Raw genomic sequence first — 25,211 nt, forward strand, 5'->3', positions numbered from 1 at the left:
GCCCGGGTTCCCGGGTTCGATTCCCGGCGGGGTCAGGGATTTTCTCTGCCTCGCGATGACTGGGTGTTGTGTGATGTCCTTAGGTTAGTTAGGTTTAAGTAGTTCTAAGCTCTAGGGGACTGATGACCGTAGATGTTAAGTCCCATAGTGCTCAAAGCCATTTGAACCATTTTCGCTGACGGGCGTTGATATATATCAATGGGGACAGGTGAAAATGTGTGCCCCGACCAGGACTCGAACTTGAGATCTCCTGCTTACATGGCAGACTCTCTATCCTTCTGAGCCACCGAGGGCACAGAGGATGGTGCGACTGCAGGGACTATCTCGCGCACGCCTCCCGCGAGACCCACATTATCACCTTGCATGTCCACACACTACATGCGTAGTGTCCCACCCCCAACACACTCATTATTCGTGGAAGACATTCTTACCAAGTCCCGGAGCAGTTCGGGGAATATGTGTGTCCATCCGGACAGAAGAAGTAGTTCATGGTCGGTATTGCAGAACTATACACTTAAATGGATATGGTGTCTGTTCTTTGGGACATGTCCGAAAGAACAGACACCATATCCATAGAAGTATATTATTTTTGATATCCTTTCAGCTTGCACTGTAATCTCACCTCAGAAGTGGGTAATTACGAGGGTTGGAATTTTAATGGTGGCAACTATTTATTTACAGCTCGTACAAAATAGATACGTGTTTCAAAGTTTTACTGACCTTCAAAGTCGTCACCAGCATTGTGTATTACCCGTTGCCAGCGATGTGGAAGTCGTAGGATACTCTTAGCAGTGCCAGTTGTGTTGACAGTTCGAGCGGTGCGGTCTATTACGCTACGAATTTGTAGCAGTTCTGAAGCGAATGCCGCGAAGTGTTTCCTTCTGTTTAGAAACCGAGTTGAACTCACGAGGGCTTAAGTCAGGGCAGTGCAGTAGGTGGTATAGCACTTAGCAGCCCCATCAGTCAAACAAATCAGTAACAGCTTGCACTGTACGTCCTTGAGCATTGTCTTGCAAAATGATGGTCAGGTCCTGCAGAAAGTGTCATCACTTCTGTGTCTAAGCTGGTCGTGGGTTGTGTCCCAAAGACGAACAGCACAGAGCGCAGGACATGTCCATCATGTTGCAGGACAATGCTCAAGCAAGTACAGTGCGAGCTGTTACTGATTTGTTTGACTAATGGGATTGCAGAGTCCTATACCACTTACTGCACTCCCCTGGCTTAAGCCCTCGTGATTTCGATTTCTAAACTGAAGGAAACACTTCACGGCATTCCCCTCAGAACTGCTGCAAATTCGTCGGGCAATAGACCGCACCGCTCGAACTGTCAACACAACTGGCACTGCTAAGAGTACCTTACGACCTCCACATCGCTGTCAGTGGGTTATACACAATGCTGGTGATTATTCTGAAGGTCAATAAAACTTTGAAACACGTATCTATTTTGTACGAGCTGTAAATAAATAGTTGCCACCATTCCGTATTTCTAGATTTCCGGAAAGCTTTTGACACCGTTCCTCACAAGCGACTTCTAATCAAGCTGCGGGCCTATGGGGTATCGTCTCAGTTGTGCGACTGGATTCGTGATTTCCTGTCAGGAAGGTCGCAGTTCGTAGTAATAGACGGCAAATCATCGAGTAAAACTGAAGTGATATCAGGTGTTCCCCAGGGAATCGTCCTGGGACCTCTGCTGTTTCTGATCTATATAAATGACCTGGGTGACAATCTGAGCAATTCTCTTAGGTTGTTCGGAGATGATGCTGTAATTTACCGTCTAGTAAGGTCATGCGAAGACCAGTATCAGTTGCAAAGCGATTTAGAAAAGATTGCTGTATGGTGTGGCAGGTGGCAGTTGACGCTAAATAACGAAAAGTGTCAGGTGATCCACATGAGTTCCAAAAGAAATCCGTTGGAATTCGATTACTCGATAAATAGTACAATTCTCAAGGCTGTCAATTCAACTAAGTACCTGGGTGTTAAAATTACGAACAACTTCAGTTGGTAAGACCACACAGATAATACTGTGGGCAAGGCGAGCCAAAGGTTGCGTTTCATTGGCAGGACACTTAGATGATGCAACAAAAAATAAAGAGACAGCTTACACTACACTCGTTCGTCCTCTGTTAGAATATTGCTGCGCAGTGTGGGATCCTTACTAGGTGGGATTGACGGAGGACATCGAAAGGGTGCAAAAAAGGGCAGCTCGTTTTGTATTATCACGTAATAGGGGACAGAGTGGCAGATATACGCGAGTTGGGATGGAAGTCATTAAAGCAAAGACGTTTTTCGTCACGGCGAGATCTATTTACGAAATTTCAGTCACCAACTTTCTCCTCCGAATGCGAAAATATTTTGTTGAGACCAACCTACATAGGTAGGAATGATCATCAAAATAAAATAAGACAAATCAGAGCTCGAACAGAAATATTTAGGTGTTCGTTTTTCCAGCGCGCTGTTCGGGAGTGGAATGGTAGAGAGATAGTATGATTGTGGTTCGATGAACCCTCTGCCAAGCACTTAAATGTGAATTGCAGAGTAATCATGTAGATGTAGATTAAAATTCCAACCCTCGTCATTACCCACTTCTGAGGTGATATTACAGTGCAAGCTGAAAGGTTATCAAAAATATATGGATATGGTGTCTGTTCTTTCGGACATGTCCGAAAGAACAGACACCATATCCATTTACGTATATAGTTCTGGCAATACCGACCATGACCTCCTTCTATGCGGATGCACACTTATTCCCGAACTGCTCGGGGACTTGGTAAGAATGTCTTCCACGAGTAAGGAGTGTGTTGGGTTGGGACTCTACGAATGTAGTGTGTGGAGATACAAGGTGAGAATGTGGGTCTCGCGGGAGGCGTGCGCGAGATAGTCCCTGCAGTCGCACCATCCTATGCCCTCGGTGGCGCAAAAGGATAGTGAGTTTGCCATGTAAGAAGGAGATCTCGAGTTCGAGTCCTGGTCGGGGCACACTTTCTCATCTGTCCCCGTTGATATATATCAACGCCCGCCAGCAGCTGAAGGTATTAATATAATTCTAATTTCATCAAAAATAATACCCGCTAAGAACAGTGCCATCTTCTATGAACGTGAAGAAAATTGCAGGATCTTTCGAATGCAATGAACAGTCTACTAAAATGTAAATGTCGTGTGACTAGGGCCTCCCGTCGGGTAGACGGTTCGCCGGGTGAAAGTCCTTCGATTTGACGCCACTTCGGCGACTTGCTCGTCGATGTGGATGAAATGATGATGGTTAAGACAACACAGCACCCAGTCCCTGAGGGAAAACAATCTCCGACGCAGCCGGTAATCGAACGCGGCCGCTGACCACTTTTTTGTGTGTGTATGGTCGTTGCGGACGTCACACGACATCCGTTCAAGTTCGTTTGTTGATCCTTCCACTCAGTTTTTATATTGCAGAGGCCAACCGGCTCTCTGACCGAACACGCTGAGCTACCGTGCCGGCTTCCACTCAGCTAACGGGTGCGGACATAAGTCTGCTGAGCACAGAATATGCACTAGTGAAAGAGGGTCTAACATGTCGGTCACCCATTTTGAGCTCTAATATACGTAAACATTGTCCTTAGTAGGCTGTAACGCGACGTATATATAATCCGCTAATTTCGACTAAGCGTCATTGTCAAGCATTTTTGTAACATCTCTATTTCATGTTATTTTCAAACCACTCTTAATTGCAAGTAAAAAACAGCCATATTCCGTCATTATACGAAAGGATCCACGCTAAAACGACACCAACTCTGCTCTGTATACAGCATGGAATTACCATATTCTTGTACATATAGCAAAAGAATGTTCAAATGTGTGTGAAATCCTATGGGACTTAACTGCTAAGGTCATCAGTCCCTGAGCTTACACACTACTTAACCTAAATTATCCTAACACACACACACCCATGCCCGAGGGAGGACTCGAACCTCCGACGGGACCAGCCGCACAGTCTACATATAGCAAAGCTCACTGTGGAGGTGATCCTTTTGTAAAATGACGAAATATGGCTACTTTATACTTGTAATTAAGAGTAATTTGAAAATGACATGGAATACAGATGTTAAAAGTCTGCTTGACAATGACGCTTAGTTGTAATTAGCAGAAAGCATGATTATATAAACATCGCATTACAGCCTACTGCGGGCCATGTTTTCGTTTATTAAGCAGCTGGAGGCTGTGGATCCCCACAAATACAACATTTTATGTATTTTGATCTAGCTTTGCAAGGACGTTCCACTTCGAAAATAAGGTTGCTAAGATAATCCTTAGTTTTTGAAGAAAAGTCGGCGTCAAAGTTGATGAGAGAAAATTGTATTTTCAACGCTAGGCGTTGAAAGCTCGTCTAAAATCGAACCTTCTAATAACATATTAGGGGTCAGAATGAGATTTTCACTCTGCAGCGGAGTGTGCGCTGATATGAAACTTCATGACAGTTTAAAATTGTGTGCCGGACCGAGACTCGAAGTCGGGACCTTTACCATTCGCGAGCAAGTGCTCTACCATCTGAGACACTGAAGCACGACCCGTCCTCACAGCTTCAATTCTGCAAGTACCTCGACTCCTACCTTCCACACTTCACAGAAGGTCTTCTACGAACCTTGCAGAACTAGCATTCCTGGTAGAGCACTTGCCCGCTAAAGGCAAAGATCCCGAGTTCGAGTCTCGGTCCGGCACACAGTTTTAGTCTGCCAGGAAGTATCAACATTTCAGGGGGTCCGAAGATGATAATGTTCGAGTTATTAAAGTTTTTGTGTTTTCACGCTGTAGCTAGGCTACCCGTCATTCTAAACGTCTAGCAGAGCGATCGAGCGGTCAAAGCATTAGAGCACAAAAGTACTGTCCCGTGTTTGATTCTGGGCCATGTTTTTTCTTCATTGGATTTTCGGTGTATCTGATAATGGAAACACCTTTAAAAAAAAATACAACATCGAGAGGTGTGATTAATAACACAGCTCTACAAAATAAAATTTTTTTTTCGTTGCCAGGGAAGCTTGAACGAAAATGGGATATTGTTATGATACTCATTCCGAGTATATTTGTACTTTTTCCAAATTGGCTCTGGTTTTTGAGATATAGGTTATTTGTGGAAATGAGAGTTTCATGTGGATAATATCGACTGCAGGGTCCATATATAGTATAATGTATTTGCTACCTGTTTTTTAATTAGTGATATTGTACTATCTTTATTAAACAATTGTGCTCAGGGAGTGCATCTGTGTGGTTGAGGATTACATCATGCAAACATCACACTGTCAGCATGTGTTCAGTCCTGTTGTGCGGTGCGTGTGTTGAAGATATTGAGGGTTGTGCAGATTTGAATTCGGCGGTACTCGACATTCATTTGTTGGCCGAGGTAATCCCCGCAACAGCCGATAGGTAGCGTTCAGTGTAAACAAGAAAAATGGCGATGGTCGAAAGTCACACACATGTGCAGTGCAGCTTCAAGGAGATAGAACCTTTTCATCGTGACGTAGCAAATAAGAGGTGAGTATTCATTTCACACAAAACAATTAATGATGTTTGTTGGATGTGATTGACATGCAAATACAAGAAAGTTCTGCATAATATGTAGTATTTGTGCAATTTTGTTTTAGGAAAACATGAGTTCTTCACGCCGTCTTTGCGTGAACCATCCAGATGAGTTCTGCTACATTTGTGGTGGATACGTTCTTCAAAAGAACAGGAAGAATATCACTCCTTTTGTGAAGGAAGCGTATCTGACATATTCCGGAATTAAACTTGGAGATCAAGACAAGGCGTGGGCACCCCATAAAGTTTGTAAACGCTGTGTGGAGTGCTTACGGCAGTGGACAAAACGAAAAAGGAAAAGCTTAAACTTCGGAGTGCCTATGGTATGGCGAGAGCAGAAGAACCATACAGATGATTGCTATTTTTGCATTGTTAATGTGAAAGGTTTTAATAGGTTCAAAAAACGAAAGTGGGAATATCCCGATTTGGAGTCAGCAAGAAGACCGGTGGTGCACAGCAACGATGTTCCTGTACCAACCTTCATAACATTACCCACGCTAACATCATCAGATGACGATGTGCACGGCGAGGAATGTACAAGTAGTGGTTCGGAATACGAAGGACGTGAGACACAACCCCAGCAGTTCGACCAGAAGTGACTTGGTACGAGAACTCAATCTTTCAAAGCAAGCATCAGAACTCTTAGCATCCAGGCTTAAGGAAAAGAACTGTCTTCATCCAAGTGTTAAAATAACAGCTTACCGGACGAGAGAAGAAAACCTTCTTCCATACTTCAATCAAGAAGAGGTTATAGTGTATTGCAGCAATATACCTGGACTTTTACTTGAATTGGGGCTGCCGGAATATAGACCAGAGGACTGGCGTCTCTTCATAGACACTTCCACTAGAAGTTTAAAATGTGTTCTCCTACACAATGGCAATCGTTACGCATCTATTCCAATTGCCCACTCAACAAAACTTTGTGAAGCATATGCTAACATCAAGATGGTTCTGCAGAAAATTCAGTATATGCAGCACCAGTGGTTGATTTGTGTTGATTTGAAAATGGTGAACTTCTTGCTTGGACAACAAAGTGGATACACAAAGCACCCATGTTTTATCTGCATGTGGGATAGTAGGGCAAAGCACGAACATTGGAAGCAGAAAACATGGCCTCCAAGGGAACATATGGCTGTTGGTGAAGCAAACATCATTAATGAACCTCTGGTTAGCAGGAACAAGATTGTTCTTCCACCATTACATATTAAGTTAGGACTAATGAAGCAATTCACCAAAGCTTTAGACAGGAATGGTAATTGCTTCACATACATCTGCAATACGTTCCCTGGACTCAGTAGTGAAAAACTTAAGGCAGGAATATTTGATGGTCCTCAAATTCGCAGGCTCATCAACGATACCAATTTTACAAGTGTCATGACTGTCACTGAAGCATCGGCCTGGAACAGTTTTGTCGCTGTTGTAAAATGTTTTTTGGGCAATCATAAAGCTCCCAATTACGAGGAACTGGTCAAAAACATGCTCACTAACTTTCAAAACTTAGGAGCTAACATGAGCATAAAATTGAACTTCCTTCACAGCCACTTGGATCGATTTCCTCGTAATCTAGGTGATTTCAGTGAGGAACAAGGAGAGCGGTTCCATCAAGATATGAAAGGAATAGAGGAAAGATATAAGGAAGATGGGGCAGGCATATGATGGCAGATTATTGCTGGAATCTGCAACGTGACTGTTCTGAAGAGACCTATAAAAGGAAAGCGTGCAGGAAGCGGTTCGTCATGGACGGAAAATGATATACTTATAGAGAAACTTTTCAATTATGTTTTATACGTGGACAAATGCCTATCAGGTTTTCATAGAAGCTATTTATAAAGATAATTTTCTTTTTTCATTGTAGTTTGTAGCGCTCGAGTTCAGCATTAGCAATTTTTTCTAATTTTTTGAATAAATCATGCATTATCTCAAAAACTAGAGCCAAACTGCATAAATGGTTGCTATATTCGTCCTCAGCACCACTAACCCATCCTAAAGCCACTCAAATATCCTTGGCAAGAAAATGAGTGTTGACCAGTGTAATGAGATATGTATAATGTATTGACAGTTGTTTTCATTGTGATACATGACACACGATGATATGACTTTCGTAGACGATGACGCTCCGCCCACCCGCACCGTGAAGGTGTTATACCACCGAAACGTACCTCGCCTTGTCACGCATGTGACGTCTCCCATTTCCGACAAGTGAGTAATTTCATCGCACGACTTCAAAATCATCGATCTCACAGCCGAGCAGAGAATTACAAGATAGGGCGGATGCTATTAAAATTCATGCATTGGTGCATAACATGCTGCAAAGCCTGTCTTCCAAGGTGTAATTTTATACGCTCGGTACGCATCCAAATCGATATCTGACAAAGATCTCTTTTTAGCAACGTGAATCAGATATATTTTTCAAGAACAATGTATTGTAAAACATGTCACTGGCGAAATTTAGTTCGTGTGTTGCGCATAGTATGGTAATATTTATGTTTTGCTGTTTATACAATAAGTTTCATCCCGCTGATTGCAATAACTCTCACGAATAGACGATCAGTTAGGATTCTGCAGTAATACAGTTTAGCTGTATTTTTGCACTACGTATCAGGACAAAAAGCAACTGTAAATATGTCATATATACTAATTTGATTATTAGTCATACCTCCTGATGTTTCACTTCAAAAAAGGGCAAAGAAAAGAATCCAACTATCAATTACTACCAGATACTCCGCAAAAAATCGAATAAAGAAACGCTACTACCAAGAATGGAATACGGACCAGCGGTCTGGTAATATGTAGACAGGGCAGAGCATACTAAGTTTTTGGGTGTACATATAAATGAGAATCTTTATTGGAAAATTCATATTTTGGATCTTCTAAAGCGACTAGCTTCAGCAACTTTTGCAGTCAGAATGATTGCCAATTTTGAGGATACAGAAATTGTTGCGTTGGCAGAAAAGGCAACACCGCGCAAGTAGTGGAGGCCGAAATGCACGCGTTTTAGCTCACGCAGGCTGGCGTGAGGGGGGAAGAACTATACTGACGTGAGGTCTGGAACATGACAAGGAATTAGAATTCAGAAAGCGGACGTAATTAGTTTGATACTTAATTTTAATCCATTAATGATGAACGTCGCTCTTAATGGTACATGAGTCACAATATTATCTGTTCAGAAAATAGTACTTATAGTAACAATATGGCGCCTTGCTAGGTCGTACCAAATGACGTAGCTGAAGGCTATGCTAAACTGTCACCTCTGCAAATGAGAGGGGATGTAGACAGTGAACCATCGCTAGCAAAGTCGGCTGTACAACTGGGGCGAGTGTTAGGGAGTCTCTCTAGACTAGACCTGCCGTGTGGCGGCGCTCGGTCTGCAATCACTGATTGTGGCGACACGCGGGTCCGACGTATACTAACGGACCGCGGCAGATTTAAGGGCTACCACCTAGCAAGTGTGGTGTCTGGCGGTGACACCACAGAAATTAGTAAGTTAACATGCATACTTTCATTCTCTGATGTCATACGGAATAATATTTTGGAGTAACTCAACACTTAGACAATAAGTATTCACTGCTGAAAAGGAAGTGGTTAGAGTAATGTGTGGGGTTCATAGTCGCACGTCTTGTACGCATCTTTTTAAAAGATTGGGAATTCTTACAATAGCCTCACAGTACATTTACTAATGAAATTTGTTATCAACAACATGGACCAGTTTAAAAACAACAGTGACATTCATGATTATAACGCCAGAAAAAAGAAAGACTTTTACTAGAGACCTATCTTTGGCACAGAAAGGGGTAAAATAGCTGCTATAAAAATTTTTGACAAATTACCAGATGAAATCAAATGTCTGACAGACAGCAGTAATAGCTTCAAAAATAAACTGAAATCATATCTCCTTGACAACTCCTTCTATACCATAGATGAATTCTTGAATAGGAGTAAATAAATCTACTAATATGCATGTTGTGCCCTTTAAGGGAATGGGGTGAATAATAGAAATATTAATCTTTAGCACTGTACTGTAATATATACACACATTAAAAAAATCTTGTTTCATATGTGCATTTCTTGTGCACTTGACACGTTCCACATCATAACGGCTTCCGTACCGTGTGATTGATCAATGGAGCACGCAACCAACCAACTAACTAAGTCGCCGCTCAACCGCCGATCTCCCTCTGCTAGGTTCGCAGAATGACGGGTACCCAAGCTGCAATTTGAAAACAGAAAAACGTTAATTACTCTAACATTATCCCCCAATATATTAATAAAAAATGTTCGTTTTTTTTACGACCTTTCATTGTATAGCATTGAAAATACAACCTTCCGCCACAATCTTTGACCTCGATTTTTTTCAAATCTAGGGAGTGCCTAGCAAAAAGCCGATACGTGTCTCTCTTTATTTTCAATATAGAACGTCCTTGTAAAACTTGATCAACATCAATCTTTTATTGGTCGTAACTCCGTAACTAAACACTTGCGGACCTATGTTTATACGAACTTTTTTCTTTTGTTTTACTTTTAGAACAACATATTAAAATATTTGCATATCTTCGTGAATCACCCTGTATAGTCCACTCACAAAGGCGGTAGCTTATAAAACCCTGATTTGAGCAATATTTGAATATTGCTCGTCAATATGGGATTCGAGAGGAAAGGGAGGAGATACAGAGAAGAGCAGCACGTTTCTTTATAGTTCCATTTAAATTAAGGGCGATAGTGTCACGCAGATGCTGAGCCAGCTCCAGAGGTGAGCACTGCAACAGAGGTTTTCTGCATCGGGGAGTGGTCTGCTGTTTCAGTTCCGAGAGCGTACGTTCCTAGAACAGCCGACTAATCCATTGATTCACCCTACGTATATTTCACGGAAAGACCGGGAAGGTAAAATCAGAGACATTCGAGGTGACCCTGAGCTTACCAGGAATTATTCTTCCCGCGAGTCTTTCGCGAATGGAACAGGAAAAGAGCGAAGCGACATTGGTCACAAAGTACCCTCCGCTACACACTGTAATGCGGCTTATGGAGTATAGATGTGCATGTAGACACAACTGTACCTTAGGAGCAAAGCAACTCATGACGATTAAAGCAACAATTGTATTTCCCATTCGCCACGATTTTTCCGGGACCGTGCCGATTTTAACCCTTTATTTGGCAGTGTTGCTATCAAGCAACATCAGATTTACGTTGGCCTTATGGGACAACAAACACTTCCCGGTGCCTTTTACTGGCATTTTTGCCTGCAGGCAACGTTCCTTTACACACTGTGAATGCCAGTTGTTGTAATAGTTCAAGGTTTTCCACACGAGATGGCAGTTTGTGCAGTGATGTTACAGAGATCTCCTCGTGTGAGCAACAGGGGTGTCTTATTTTGGTTCTGAAAGAGTGGATTTCAATAGATTGGGGGTAATTTTAGAATATTTCCTTCGAGAAATACCCAGAGGTGAGTTTACAGCAGAAATATTTCAATCTAATATTGTTTTGAATTACGTAAATAGTATAAAACTTTTATGTTGCCTGTGAGCAACATTGCCCATAGTTGGGACATGTGCCATTAGTATATTACATATGATTACGGCGCATATTCAAAACAATAAAATCGTGACACTTGCAAGCTCATTTTGTGGTGTCCAGCCACTCTCAACAGTAAAATGATGGGACAGCAATGAAAAAAGAAGAATTGATGTGCCCTGTCCCAGTATTGTACGTCAGTAAAACAAGCATATGGGAGGAGTTGATCTTGCCGGTATGCTGATAGAGCTCTACAGAGTACTAATGAAAACTAAGTGTTGGTACATGAGATTGATTGGATTTGTGCTAGATCTGAGTGTTGTAAATGCCTGGCTGGTATTTCGAAGAGAATTTCTGGACAAGAAGACCTCACTGAAGTCATTCAGGGCAGATATTGCCAATGGTTTGAGGTTTTCAGGGAAAAGGAAAGTAGGAAGGCCCTCAATAGACATAACACCACCACAAAAGAAGAGGAGGAAGCCAACAGCTCCGACTGTTACACAAGATGTCCGATTTGATAATATGGAGCATTGGCCTATACGGTCCCAAAGGTCGTTGTCATTATTGTCCATCTGGATTTTCAAAATGCAATCTAGTATTGTGCTTCGTTCCAAAGAGGAACTTTTTCCAAAAATTCCATTGCAAGAAGAACTAGAAAGGAAAATGAAACAGCTCTATTACACAGCAGGAATGCATAAATGTGTTTATAAATTAAATTATTCACGTACAGGAAACGTTTTTCTTGAGGTTATTGGTAAACACTTTTTTTCCATAATATGTATAAATGTGGTCTACTGCTGGCAATGTTGCTTGTAAGCAACAGTTCATAATATTCATAACTTTTTTCAAAAATTTCTAAAACTGACTGAATTGTATTTCTTTAAGCATAATAAATAAATATAAGCACTGAAATTTTTTTTTTGTTTTTATTTTCACCATTTGCCAAATAAAGAGTTAAACAAAATGCCCCGGTGTGCCCGAATCCTCTGTGGCGGCAGCGAAATGTAGCTGGTTTTCTTTTTACATAGCGTGATCTTTTTTCTTTCATAGCAGATCACCATTCCTGATACAATTTTTTGCTCGCCTGAAGTTTTGGAAAGTTGGCATTCGCACGAAAAAACTAACCAATACTGGTTGTCAAGTTCAATATAACACACCGATTCTACTGCAAACTCATCGGCACAGTGAGCTTGTAAACAGCAGCACATTTTCTAACTTCGGTGGGTTGTATTATTGCACGGTAGTTCAGGGTTTCCAGCACTTGCGGCAGTGACTTTGCTAAACTTTATCTTAATATTATCTGTCTTGACTACGGGAACACGCAAGTCCAAACCAAACAGTAAGACGCTGTAAGAATTCCTGTTTACTGAGGGAGACGAGGAGAACGCTGAGTATACGTGCAGTTTGTGATGTGAAAGTTGACACTGGACACGAAGGATGTAACCGGCACAGCAAGCCATATTCTTGTTAACTCTTCAAGACAAAAAATAAACAAATAGATAACTATTAATCGGTGAAGGTAGTTTCAGCCAAGGATAAGCAACAAGAAGCTACATTCACACAGCAACACACAAGCAGAGTTTCCCAGATTATGTAGTGCTCCACTGACGCAATTAAATCGTTGTTTTCAAGTAAGTTCTAGTACTCTCACAAGGGAACCTCCCCATCGCAACCCCCTCAGACATAGTTATAAGTTGGCACAGTGGATAGGCATTGAAAAACTGAACACAGATCAATCGAGAAAACAGGAAGAAGTTGTGTGGAACTATGAAAAAAATTAGTAAAATATACAAATTGAGTAGTACATGTGCAACATATGCAACATTAAGGAGATTGTAACGCAAGGAGCGCCGTGGTCCCGTGGTTAGCGTGAGTAGCTACGGAACGAGAGGTCCTTGGTTCAAGTCTTCCCCCGAGTGAAAAGTTTTCTTTCTTTATTTTCGCAAAGTTATGATCTGTCCGTTCGTTCATTGACGCCTCTGTTCACTGTAATAAGTTTAGTGTCTGTGTTTTGCGACCGCACCGCATAACCGTGCGATTAGTAGACGAAAGGACGTGCCTCTCCAATGGGAACCGAAAACATTTGATCGCAAGGTCGTAGGTCAACCGATTCCTCCACAGGAAAACACGTCTGATATATTCTGTACGACACTGGTGACGGCATGTGCGTCACATGACAGGAATATGTTGTCAACCCACCTAACTTGTACACTTGGCGAATGGGTAAAAAGATTCTTCTACCTTGTACGATTTAGGTTTTCTTGTGGATGTGATAAACACTCCCAAAAAAGTGATGAAAACATAAGAGTTTGTCACATAAACTGCAACAAATGAATGCAACAGTTTCACAGTCGCACGGTTTTCCCTGTGCTCTGTCAAAACATATGTTTTTAACGTTTTCAAATTTTTCGGTGTGTAGATCGTCAAATCCTGCATATGTCCAAGCAAATCTGAACATGTCCTGGAATTTTGGAGAGCGGCTGCTCACGCTAACTGTTGTGGCGTAACAAGCTTGCTACGCCACACTGGGAAGGGAGCCGAAAGAAAGGCACGCGTACACACACGCCGACTGGCGTCAAGTCTGGAACAGGATAACTATTGAATGGTAGCAAGAAAAGTACGTAGCTGCTTTACACTTAACTTTTAATCATTGTTGTATACATCGTTCTTCTTGAGACATTTATACGATAACTCTCAAACTATGTAAGGCTAATGGCGCCTTGCTAGGTCGTAGCCATGGACTTAGCAGAAGGCTATTCTAACTGTCTCTCGGCAAATGAGAGGAAGGCTTCGTCCGTATTGTCGCTAGCAATGTCGTCCGTACAACTGGGGCGAGTGCTCTATCGTATCTCGAGACCCGCCTTGTGGTGGCGCTCGGTCTGCGATCACACAGTGGCGACACGCGGGTCCGACATGTACTAAATGGACCGCGGCCGATTTAAGCTACCACCTAGCAAGTGTGGTGTCTGGCGGTGACACCACACTAACCACGGGACCACGGCGCTCCTGAGTTCACATCTCCTTGATGTTGCCTATCTTGCGCGTGGACTAGTCAGTTTGTATATTTTGCTTATTTTTTTCATAGTTCACACAACTTCCTCGTGTTTTCTCGACTCATCTGTGTTCAGTTTTTCAAGGCCTATCCACTGTGCCAACGTATAACTAAATCTGAGGGGGGTGCGATGGGGAGGTTCCCTTGTCAGGCACAAATCTGAACCAGTTATCACGAACGTGCCTGCGCCTTTAGCTATGGAACAAACAACAGAGGAACTGAAAGAGATACAATTTATTTGTGTGATGATAGCTTCTTCCAGCCGCGCTGACTTCAGTCTGCAGGCAGAGAGATAATCATCTAGTGGTGTTGCAGTTCCTCTTATTTCCGTGTTTGCTAAGGAATTCAGCCTTATGCAAGACACCTGTGGAGTTTTGTTTCACCCAAACATGTTTCAGCACTTTTTGTGCTATATTCAGTGGGTTACGGTATTTCCTTTCCGTAAAATTGTTATCACATATCAACGTTTAGAGAAAACATTTGGTCCAAAATATTTACATTTGTGAATGAAGTGACTGCTGTGAAATGTTATACATGATTTGTTTACCGTTCACAGTTGAGATATGTATTACTGGGCCGATGCATCGTATGTTGTTTATTACAGTATGTCTAAAGTTCTGGTTTTACGTGAAGTTATTGAATGTTTATGTTTGGTAACTGTGAGGCTGCTACACAATCCACAACTTGTCATCTGCAAACAGCAAAACGTATTTTTGTATTACACTAATACAAAAATACGTTTTGCTGTTTGCAGATGACAAATTGTAGATTGTTTAGCAGACTCACAGTTACCAACATAAACATTCAATACCTTCATGTAAGGTATGTAAATTAATGCATACAGCAATCATTTTTCCCAATAAGCTATAAAAGCAGAACTTTAGACATTTTGTAATAGACAATATTCAATGCATCAGACCAGTAATACATATATAAACTGTGAACTGTAAATAAACCATGTATGCCATTTGAGAACAATTACTTCATTCACAAATGTAAATATTTTGGAACAAATGTATTCTCTAAACGTTAATATGTAATCACAATTTTACGGATAGGAAATAAAGTAACCCACCGAAGATAGCACAACAAGTGCTGGAACATGTCTGGGTAAAACAAATCTCCTTAGGTGTCTTGCATAAGGCGGAATTTCTCATCTAATCATAGAGAGCGTTGTTAAACTTCCGTGCTGAAACTGCAGAGCATTTCACTCCTTATGTCTCTGAGATGTTAGAAAAATTCGATCTCGAGAGAAAGATTGCAGCAGTTTCGGTTGACAACATAAATACGAATTATTGAGGAAAGGAAAGGAAAGCTAAAAACAATACTTAATTTAAATTGCAAGAAAAAGAGTGAAAAAATTTAACAGATATGTGATGTCCCAGTGACTTGTGTACATTGTCCAAACTGGCGCAGACGACTTAAGCATTGACACAGAGCTCATAATTTGAGAAGCCTACAAATATTTCTATATTTATGCTGCACTTGTTGAGATAAAATCATATTGTGAGTTCGCTGAAGAAGAATACAAGAAACTTCTAGGTCACCGTAAAACTAGATGGTTATCTGATGTTTTCCAAGCATTAAAATCTTCCTTCCTGTCCCTTGACAAGTGTCCTATCACCCCAAAGATTCTTCTCAAAAATTCGTTCTTCTTAGTCACCCCTCGGTTCCTTTTCAAGCCAGTCAACAATTTTCTCCAACAGTACTCTGTGCGCCGAAAAAAATTGGAACTATAAATGAAGTTGCAGATAAGGTAAATACGTTGCTCAACAAATTAGAAATCCGAAAAATTTTCGATATCTGCAGTAAAACAGCAGTTAGGTGAGTTGAAAAGTGAGCGCTTAGTGACTCGTGGTCAGTTTAACTGCACCAGCGCAGATTTCTGCGATGCCTGCACTGGATATGTTCGTCTTGGTGTGACCATTTCCGCAATCTCTTGAGCCAGTGGAGGGAGTCGTTCAGAATAAAACACCAGTTGGAGTGTTCAAGAACTGTACAGTTTTGTCAGATCGGTGTTATGAGCTTCACTTTAGTTTAGGGAGCACGGTTTGAAGAGTACTGTTGTGTAAACAAACACTGTGAAGGCCAAGTGATGGACTAGAATATGAAATCAAATGCCAGGGTCAGTGAAAAATGTCAAGAGATTTCTTCCCCATTTTCAAAATAAGCGAGTGTATCTGAAACATATTAGAAGCTTGATTGAATTTCCACTAGCTACTCCACGTTCTATCGAAAGAATGATTCAGTAATGATTGATTAGTGGCCAGGTGAAAAAAACCAGACACAAGTTAGAAATCGTAAAAGCGCTGGTAATGATAAAAACCACATTTGTTACCTTTTCTTGTACGGTCTTCTACAATTTGAAACACGAAAAAAATAAACTTCTAGAGCAAATGCACACCATTAAAAATACTTCTCAAGTATCTGTACACTCATCATCTTCAAAGAACAATGTATCAAATTTTGTTTATATTTACATCAACACTGCGTACGCAATACCGCTGTTAAACTCTCATCAGGTACATTATGTGAAATTAATTATTATTAAGTCTATATTGACTGCAATTCAGTCGCATCCTGATTCTTACTCATGTGTCACGTATTTTAGTGCATCACTTTGAAAATGTCCTGAGTTTAGTAAAAAATAATATGGGAACCCTTGGCATGTTCTATTAAAGATCTTTCCTTAGGTGTGACAGTATGGTTGAACTCGTAACTGCAAGAACTGCTACATTCTTATCACGACATAGAACAGACGTGACAACGTGGTATCAGAAGACCATAAGGATGGCGCACTCATACAGTAACTGAAGGCTATGATGATAGTTCCAATGTAGATTCCGTGTACATGTGGTAGGGTCTACATTGGAACTACAAATAGAAGTGTGAATACACGGTTGAAGGAACACAAAAGTCTTTGCCGACTAGGGAAAACAGACAAGTCAGCTGTGGGGGAAAATGCTCTACAGTCGGGTGATCACGCAGTGAAATTTTCGGAAACTGAGGTTTTATGCACTATGACGAACTATTATCCACGGCTATATAGAAAAGCCATCGAAATATATAAACTTGGGGATAATTTTAACAGAAATGAAGAAGCCATGAAACTCAGCGATATATGGACAGTGGCACTACAGGATCGATGAGAAGTTTTTATCTTTGACGTACTATGATCGATAGTTATATTTTATCCATGACATGGTTTATCTCTGCTATCACGTGAAATCCAGACCACGCCCACTTTCCACGGTGTTTAGGCCGTTCTTCGACGTCCGGCTAGTCAGTCGGCAAGACTCAGCACAACGAGGAGCACCTCCGAAGATGACCAACGTAGCTTTGAACAAAACGTCAGGGATAGAAGAGTTGCATGGACCACGGCCATACAACCCGGAAGAACTCTCGGCAGGATTAACCGTCCGTGTACTGACAACCAAGTGCAAGAGGCAAGGAACTCCATCACAGAAACTGACATCCGGCAAAAGTACAACACAGTGCTTGCACGTTCGCATTCAACATTCTGGCGGTTACACCGGTTATTAATGTACCAGCATTTCACTTTTGCTATAGCTTATGAGCCGTGGCGGCTCATATCGATAGAGCCACTCTGGTGGTTTATCTTTCCTGCCACGATCAGGGCGGTAAGCAGCGCCCTCTGGGGCCTACGCGAGGAGTAACGAGGCGAGGTCCTGTGGGGGGTGTGCTCCGGGACGTGGTGGGAGACGGCTGTCGGGTTGACGCAGCGAGTGTGGGACCGGACCTATCGCATGGAGATATACAAGTTGGCTCTGAACGGAAGGCGCCGTAGCAAGCAGCGGGAAGCGGATGTCCTGTCATTTGTGTGAAGGAGTAACGATTTTGCATTGGATGTCCCAGTGGTTCCCCAGAGTTGCGGTGGCTGCTTTCGGAGAAGAGAATTGGTAAGAGCTTGTGTCTACGCTCTTTTCCGTACGATGTTGCTTCCCGCCGTTATAAACGGGTGAAAATCAGGCGCTTGTATTGACTATACAGGAACTGGTGATGTAAAATTACATTTGTGATTGAGTCTCACTTGTATTGTGACAATTTAGAGGCGAAAACTGTGGTGGTTTCATTAGGCCTGGTCCTTTGCTGTGCAACTAAGGGAGTCAGTTATTTGGGGTAACTGAGGGAGCACCATTATGTTGGTCTAAGTGATACGTTCTCCACGTTTGTCTATGGCTTGGCGAGTCGAAATCGTGGGGTACACGTGTGAGTAATTTGCTATTGTATTGATGGTTATGTTGTAAAGACTATTCTGTGGTGTGTTAAATCACGCGCTGATTTGTAGCCAATCTAAGCAGAAGTTACCATTGCTACTTGCTTATGTGCTACTGTCCTTATGACTGGCGTTGTTTGTCTTTTGATTGTGGGTGTGTTCACGTTTAAAAAAAAAAGTTACGGCTACTATTCATAAGGGTTGTCTAGTAAGGAAATTGCTTAAGCTTTAATTATATGTTGGTCTGTTTGCCTATCACATTGGCTTTCTATGTAGTAACTGAAGGAATGTGTATGGTGGTTCAAGATTGTAGGCTTACTAGTATTTGAACTGGTGTTGAGGTTAAGGGCGAGATCAGCATCCCGCAAACCCGCACGCTGCGCGTGGTTAAATGTTCCGCTATTGGGGAGCCGGCTCTCTGTTCTTGGATTTTGTAAGGATACGTGACGAGTGTATCGCTGTAGTTTTTCGCGTGCTAAATTGCGGGGTGTCGGTGCTGTCCTAGGGCTAGACTTGTGATGTATGTTATGTTGAAAGGGAATTAACTGTACCAAACTTGAGAGAGCTTTTAGTTGTTTTAGGTCTGTACATGGAATGATGTTGATATTTTGTCGATTGCGGCAATAACTTCCTGTGTGGGGAGATCCTCTGAGGGACTTGTATTGTACAGTTGCAGTGCAGTCCATCTGAAACGTGCTGCTTAAAACTTGGGACTGCAGCTCTCTGATGTTATATATTACTGTTTAATCTTAAATGTCTTGGATGTAATATCGTTGTTGAGGATTATGTAATTTTGATCGCTGGTTCCTTAAAGGAAATATTTCGTTTTAAAATATGTGCTCGGTCAGAGCGTATTTAAATATGATTTTAACTCATCATTCAAATTTTCTAGTCTTTTTTAAAAGGCTTTCAGTTAAATGATTGCTATTTGCCTGTTTAAATGTTTGAGTGACTTAAAGGAAAAGAATATTATTTAGTAATTTGTACTGATTGTTCCTTTTGGGTAATACCTGACTTATGTGCTCAATAAATGAGTGTCTAGTCAATGGTGATGCACTGTTCTATTGCTAGCCTACCGCTTCCACTCCACAGCCTATTGAGCTGCTTTGTGTCGAAATTGTGTTCAGAACACCCCTCTGACCTGACACCTCAGCTCATCTTGCGCTTACATTGACAATGATCCTGCAGTGTTAATCACTTAAATATGTTATCTAGACAAATGTATTCCCAAAATTTCGTTACCTACATTAATAGTTTTTCGGTATTGCGATTTTTTTTCCGTCGGTGGATCGTACGACTCTGAGGATGCTGTGCTAGTCCGGTTACATTGGATTACAAGGATGATGCACATCAAATGAATTCGCAATTGCTAATAATGACTACTATCAGCTGTAGAAAGGGATGACAACGACAATTTGTGCCGGGCCGAGACTCGAATCAGGATTTCCCGCATATCGCAAGTGGGACATGCACATGCGTCCAAACGGACTTTGCACCGTAATCAGAATGCACTGCAATATCGTATAAGGATGTGGTGTTTGCTTGGTTCTAGAAGGTTATGCTCACCTGGTACCAGAGGGCTATGAGGATGGTGCCCGTCTTTAGCGTGCAGCCGCAGCAGCAGCTCTTAAACAGCACACCAGTAGACATCTTCGTTCGTTGTCAGTGACTCTCCCTCGATAATTTCTGTGTCCTCGGCGCCTCTGTGCTCGCTGACTCTGAAACAAAAAACAGAAGGGTCACGTAAATTGCAGCTGATAGTGAGCAACTACAGAGAATAACGGCCCCATTTATTTTAGTGTCTACACTGATCGTTCATTAGGTGCTGCTCTCGTTTTTCATTGCAGTGAAGGCAGTCAGCAATTAGAAGACAGCTGACTTTTGAAATGGGTACGGGATCGCAGTGCAGCTGTTTGGACTATTTACAATGTCCAGTCGCATTGATGTCATCACAAAATGGTTCGAACGACTCGAAGCACTATGGGACTTAACATCTGAGATCATCAGTCGCCTAGAACTTAGAACTAATTAAACCTAACTAACCTAAAGACATCACACACATCCATGCCCGAGGCAGGATTCGCACCTGCGACCGTAGCGGTCGCGCGGTTCCAGACTGAAGCGCCTAGAACCGCTCGGCCACACCGGCCGGCAAACGTTGTTGTGATGCCTCGTGTAAGGAGGACAAATGCGTACCATCACGTTCTCGACTTTAATAAAGGTCGGATTGTAGCCTATTGCGATTGAGGTTTATCGTATCGCGACATTGCTGCTCGCGTTGCTCGAGATCCAATGACTGTTAGCAAAATACGGAATCGGTCAGTTCAGGAGGGTAATACGGAAGGCCGTGCTGGACCCCAACGGCCTCGTATCACTAGCAGCAGAGATGACAGACATCCGCATGGCTGTAACGCATCGTGCAGCCACGTCTCGATCCCTGAGTCAACAGATGGGGACGTTAGAAAGACAACAACCACCTGCACGAACAGTTCGACGACGTTTGCAGCAGCATGGACTATCCGCTCGGAGACCACGGCTACGGTTGCCCTTGACGCTGCATCACAGACAGGAGCGCGTGCGATGGTGCACTCAACGACGAACCTGGGTGCACGAATGGCAAAACGTCATTTTTTCGGATGAATCCAAGTTTCGTTTCCAGCATCATGAGAGTCGCATCCGTGTTTGGCGACATCGCGGTGAACGCACATTGGAGGCGTATATTCGTCATCGCCATACTGGCGTATCACCCGGCGTGATGGTATGGGGTGCCATTGGTTAAACGTCTCGGTCACCTCTTGTTCACATTGACGGCACCTTGAACAGTGGGCGTTACATGTCAGATGTGTTACGACCCCTGGCTCTACCCTTCATTTGATTCCGGCAAAACCCTACATTTCAGAAGGATAATGCACGACCGCGTGTTGCAGGTCCTGTGCGGGCCTTTCTGGATGCAGAAAATGTTCGACTGCTGCCCTGGCCAGCACATCCTCCAGATCTCCCACCAATTGAAAATGGTGGCCGAGCAACTGGCTCGTCACAATTCGCCAGTCACTACTGTTGATGAACTGTGGTATCGTGTTGAAGCTGCATGGGCAGCTGTACCTGTTCACGTCATCCAAGCTCTGACTCAATGCCCAGGTGTATCAAGGCCGTTATTACGGCCAGAGGTGGTTGTTCTGGGTACTGATTTCCCAGGATCTATGCACCCAGATTGCGTGAAAATGTAATCACACGTCAGTTCTAGTATAATATATTTGTCCAATTAATACCCGTTTATCATGTGCATTTCTTCTTGGTGTAGCAGTTTTAATGGCCAGTAGTGTATACGAGGTCGACATTCGTGCCTGCGTCCACTTACGAAGAGAGCGGCTTGCGAGGCCAAGGGCACTGCGCTGTGGCGACTGCGTAACAGATGGCAGCACCGTCCTTCGTGGACGAAGAATCGAGGCCGAATACCTTGCCGTCCGAAGTCCGTTGTAGACTGTGAGCTCCCCGGTTGATTTCTTCTTCTATCAACAATTTTTTTCAAGCCAGCCGCTACATTTCCCAAATGCCGCTACCTGCTTCCACGACACGAAACACAGTATTTATTTCAACATAACAAAGAAAGACAATATTATGTCTGGGTTACTACGTACCGGTATGTTTATTCGAATTACCAATTTGCGATGCCGATGGAATCAGATTCTCAAATGAGCCATTAAAAGTAGTAGATCAGTTTTCGTATTTGAGCAACAATGGTCGAAGTACAGACGATAAAAAACGCAGACTGTCAATAGCAAGAAAAGTGATTCTCAAAAAGGGAAATTTGTTTATACCGAGTAAAATTAAGTTTTATTATATTTTTTACTTTTATTATTGTATTCTTCCGTTACTTCATGCTGGAACAATTCCATATTTAAGATTGAATAACAAGTACACTGTTTTTATTATGCTGATTTTTGTTTATTTCTAAATAATTTTTGGTTCATGAGGCCTTTTTCAGGAAGCAACTGTCTAGCGTCTGCGGTGTCCCCTATTTCTTTTAGGTAACCAAACACTGTAAGCGAATGAACAATCCACTTGGACAGATGTTGAGCACCTGACACTTTACGCAATGAACAATATTGAACACAATAATTAGAATACACAATACATTACAGTATTACCGGTTATGTGGTTAGTACAGCATTACATATATGTTTGCTGCACAACATAAATGAAGAGTGCTCAGATGGTCAGTCCCTCAAATAATGTGAAGACCTTACAAAATTTTGGATTCTAAACATATAACCAGTAATACTGCAATATCGTGTAATTTAATTATTTATTGGGCTTAATATTGTCCATTGCATAAAGTTTTGTGTTAGCAGAAGAGCCAACACCGTGTTACGAGTGGAGGCCGAAATGCACGCGTTTTAGCTCAAGCAGGCTGGCGTGAGGAGGGAAGAACTATACTGACGTGAGGTCTGGAACATGACAAGGAATCAGAATTCAGAAAGCGGACGTAATTAGTTTGATACTTAACTTTAATCCATTAATGATCAACGTCGCTCTTGACGGTACATGATTCACAATATTACCTGCTCAGAATACATTCTTGAAGATAGTAATTGTAGCAACTGAATATGGCGCCTTGATAGGTCGTAGCAAATGACGTAGCTGAAGGCTATGCTAAACGGTCGTCTCGGCAAATGAGAGCGTATGTAATCAGTGAACCATCGCTAGCAAAGTCGGCTGTACAACTGGGGCTTGTGCTAGGGAGTCTCTCTAGACTAGACCTGCCGTGTGGCGGCGCTCGGTCTGCAATCACTTACAGTGGCGACACGCGGGTCCGACGTATACTAACGGACCGCGGCCGATTTAAAGGCTACCACCAAGCAAGTGTGGTGTCTGGTAGTGACACCACACAAGGTGTAATTTCAACGATAAAAAACAAGTTTGCTGCACTACACTCCGTGGATTGTACGTGACTTCGTGGGCTTCCCGGCGTGGTAAGTCTTGGAAGGTCCTTCGGGTTTGCTGCCGGACCCTAAAATCATTTCGATTGAATATTTCGGCGATCCATTTGCTCGCAAACTTCAGGAGAACGGCGTTGCCGCTGCTACTGCGCCCCGCTGAGAACTGTTCTCAGTTGAATCGGGTTGATTTTCGGATCCGGCAGCATACTCGAAGAGACTTTCAAGTGGATTCTGTCTTTCTCTATAACGTTTGGTTTGTTGTTGTTGTTGTGGTCTTTAGTCCTGAGACTGGTTTGATTCAGCTCTCCATGCTACTCTATCCTGTGCAAGCTTCTTCATCTCCCAGTAACTACTGCAACCTACATCCTTCTGAATCTGCTTAGTGTATTCATCTCTTGGCCTCCCTCTACGGTTTTTACCCTCCACGCTGCCCTCCAATGCTAAATTTGTGATTCCTTGATGCCTCAGAATATCCCCTACCAACCGTTCCCTTCTTCTTGTCAAGCTGTGCCACAAGCTCCTCTTCTCCCCAATTCTATTCAATACCGCCTCATTAGTTATGTGAGCTACCCATCTCATCTTCAGCATTCTTCTGTAGCACCACATTTAGAAAGGTTCTATTCTCTTCTTGTCCAAACTATTTATCATCCATGTTTTACTTCCATACATGGCTACACTCCATGCAACTACTTTCAGAAACGACTTCCTGCCACTTAAATCTATACTCGATGTTAACAAATACCTCTTCATCAGAAACGCTTTCCTTGCCATTGCCAGTCTACATTTTATATCCTCTCTACTTCGACCATAATCAGTTATTTTGCTCCCCAAATAGCAAAACTCCTTTACAACTTTAAGCATCTCATTTCCTAATCTAATTCCCTCAGCATCACCCGACTTAATTCGACTACATTCCATTATCCTCGTTTTGCTTTTGTTGATGTTCATATTATATCCTCCTTTCAAGACACTGTCCATTCCGTGCAACTGCTCTTCCAAGTCCTTTGCTGTCTCTGACAGAATTACAATGTCATCGGCGAACCTCAAAATTTTTATTTCTTCTTCATGGATTTTAATACCTACTCCGAACTTTTCTTTTGTTTCCTTTATTGCTTGCTCAATATACAGATTGAATAACATCGGGGATAGGCTACAGCCCTGTCTCACTGCTTTCCTAACCACTGCTTCCCTTTCATACCCCTCGAGTCTTATAACTGCCATTTGCTTTCTGTACGAATTGTAAATAGCCTTTCGCTCCCTGTATTTTACCCCTGCCACCTTCAGAATTTGAAAGACAGTATTCCAATCAACATTGTCAAAAGCTTTCTCTAAGTCTACAAATGCTAGAAACGTGGGCTTGCCCTTCCTTAATCTTTCTTCTAAGATAAGTCGTACGGTCATAAAACTAATAATTTCGTGTCGAACACGGGGCGAAAAATTAAAAAAAAAGCCGCGAACCTAACCATTTCGTCTGAGGATATCGCGCGGTATAAGGGACGTAAGTACCTCGAAAATACCCCGAAAACACTGACCATCGGTTTGTCGAGTGTCTACGGATCAAGCGAGACACGTATTCGCTTATTTTGACTCCTCTTCCACTGAAGGAAGTTCCTGGAAACTCTGAGGTTGGACTTGACGTGTTCTGCTCGTTGCAATGCTTGAGAGATATTAAACGCTGTCGCTGCCGCGCATCGCTGCTTGCAGATGCAAAAGAGTGTCTTCTATTTCAGTAGAAACGCCAGCGCTCTGAAAGTCTGGCGTAGGTGGAGAACAAGGAAAGAGCGGCGTCTAATAGTTTCCCGGAACTCCTGCGTTTCTGACTGGCGCTTTCCTCTCTGCCGCTCCCCTAAGGGCCAGATTTCGCAAGCCGCTCTCGGTAGAGGACGAAGGGACGCGTCGACCTGCTAAAAGGCGATAACATCGCCTGTTGACGT

General features: G+C 42.5%; 1 protein-coding gene across 1 annotated transcript in view; it reads right to left on the reverse strand.

Annotated features, from left to right (window-relative positions):
- The window catches only part of LOC124550961 (lysosomal-associated transmembrane protein 4B-like), a 226,160-nt gene that overhangs the window by 35,719 nt on the left and 165,230 nt on the right, over positions 1-25,211 (reverse strand). The window contains exon 2 of the mRNA XM_047125777.1: positions 19,904-20,055. Coding sequence (XP_046981733.1) covers positions 19,904-19,987 — 84 coding nt within the window. The 5' untranslated portion in view covers positions 19,988-20,055. The remainder of the gene's footprint in view (positions 1-19,903; positions 20,056-25,211) is intronic.

Source organism: Schistocerca americana, chromosome 9 (genome assembly GCF_021461395.2).
Source record: "Schistocerca americana isolate TAMUIC-IGC-003095 chromosome 9, iqSchAmer2.1, whole genome shotgun sequence".
NCBI classification, from domain to species: Eukaryota; Metazoa; Arthropoda; class Insecta; order Orthoptera; family Acrididae; genus Schistocerca; species Schistocerca americana.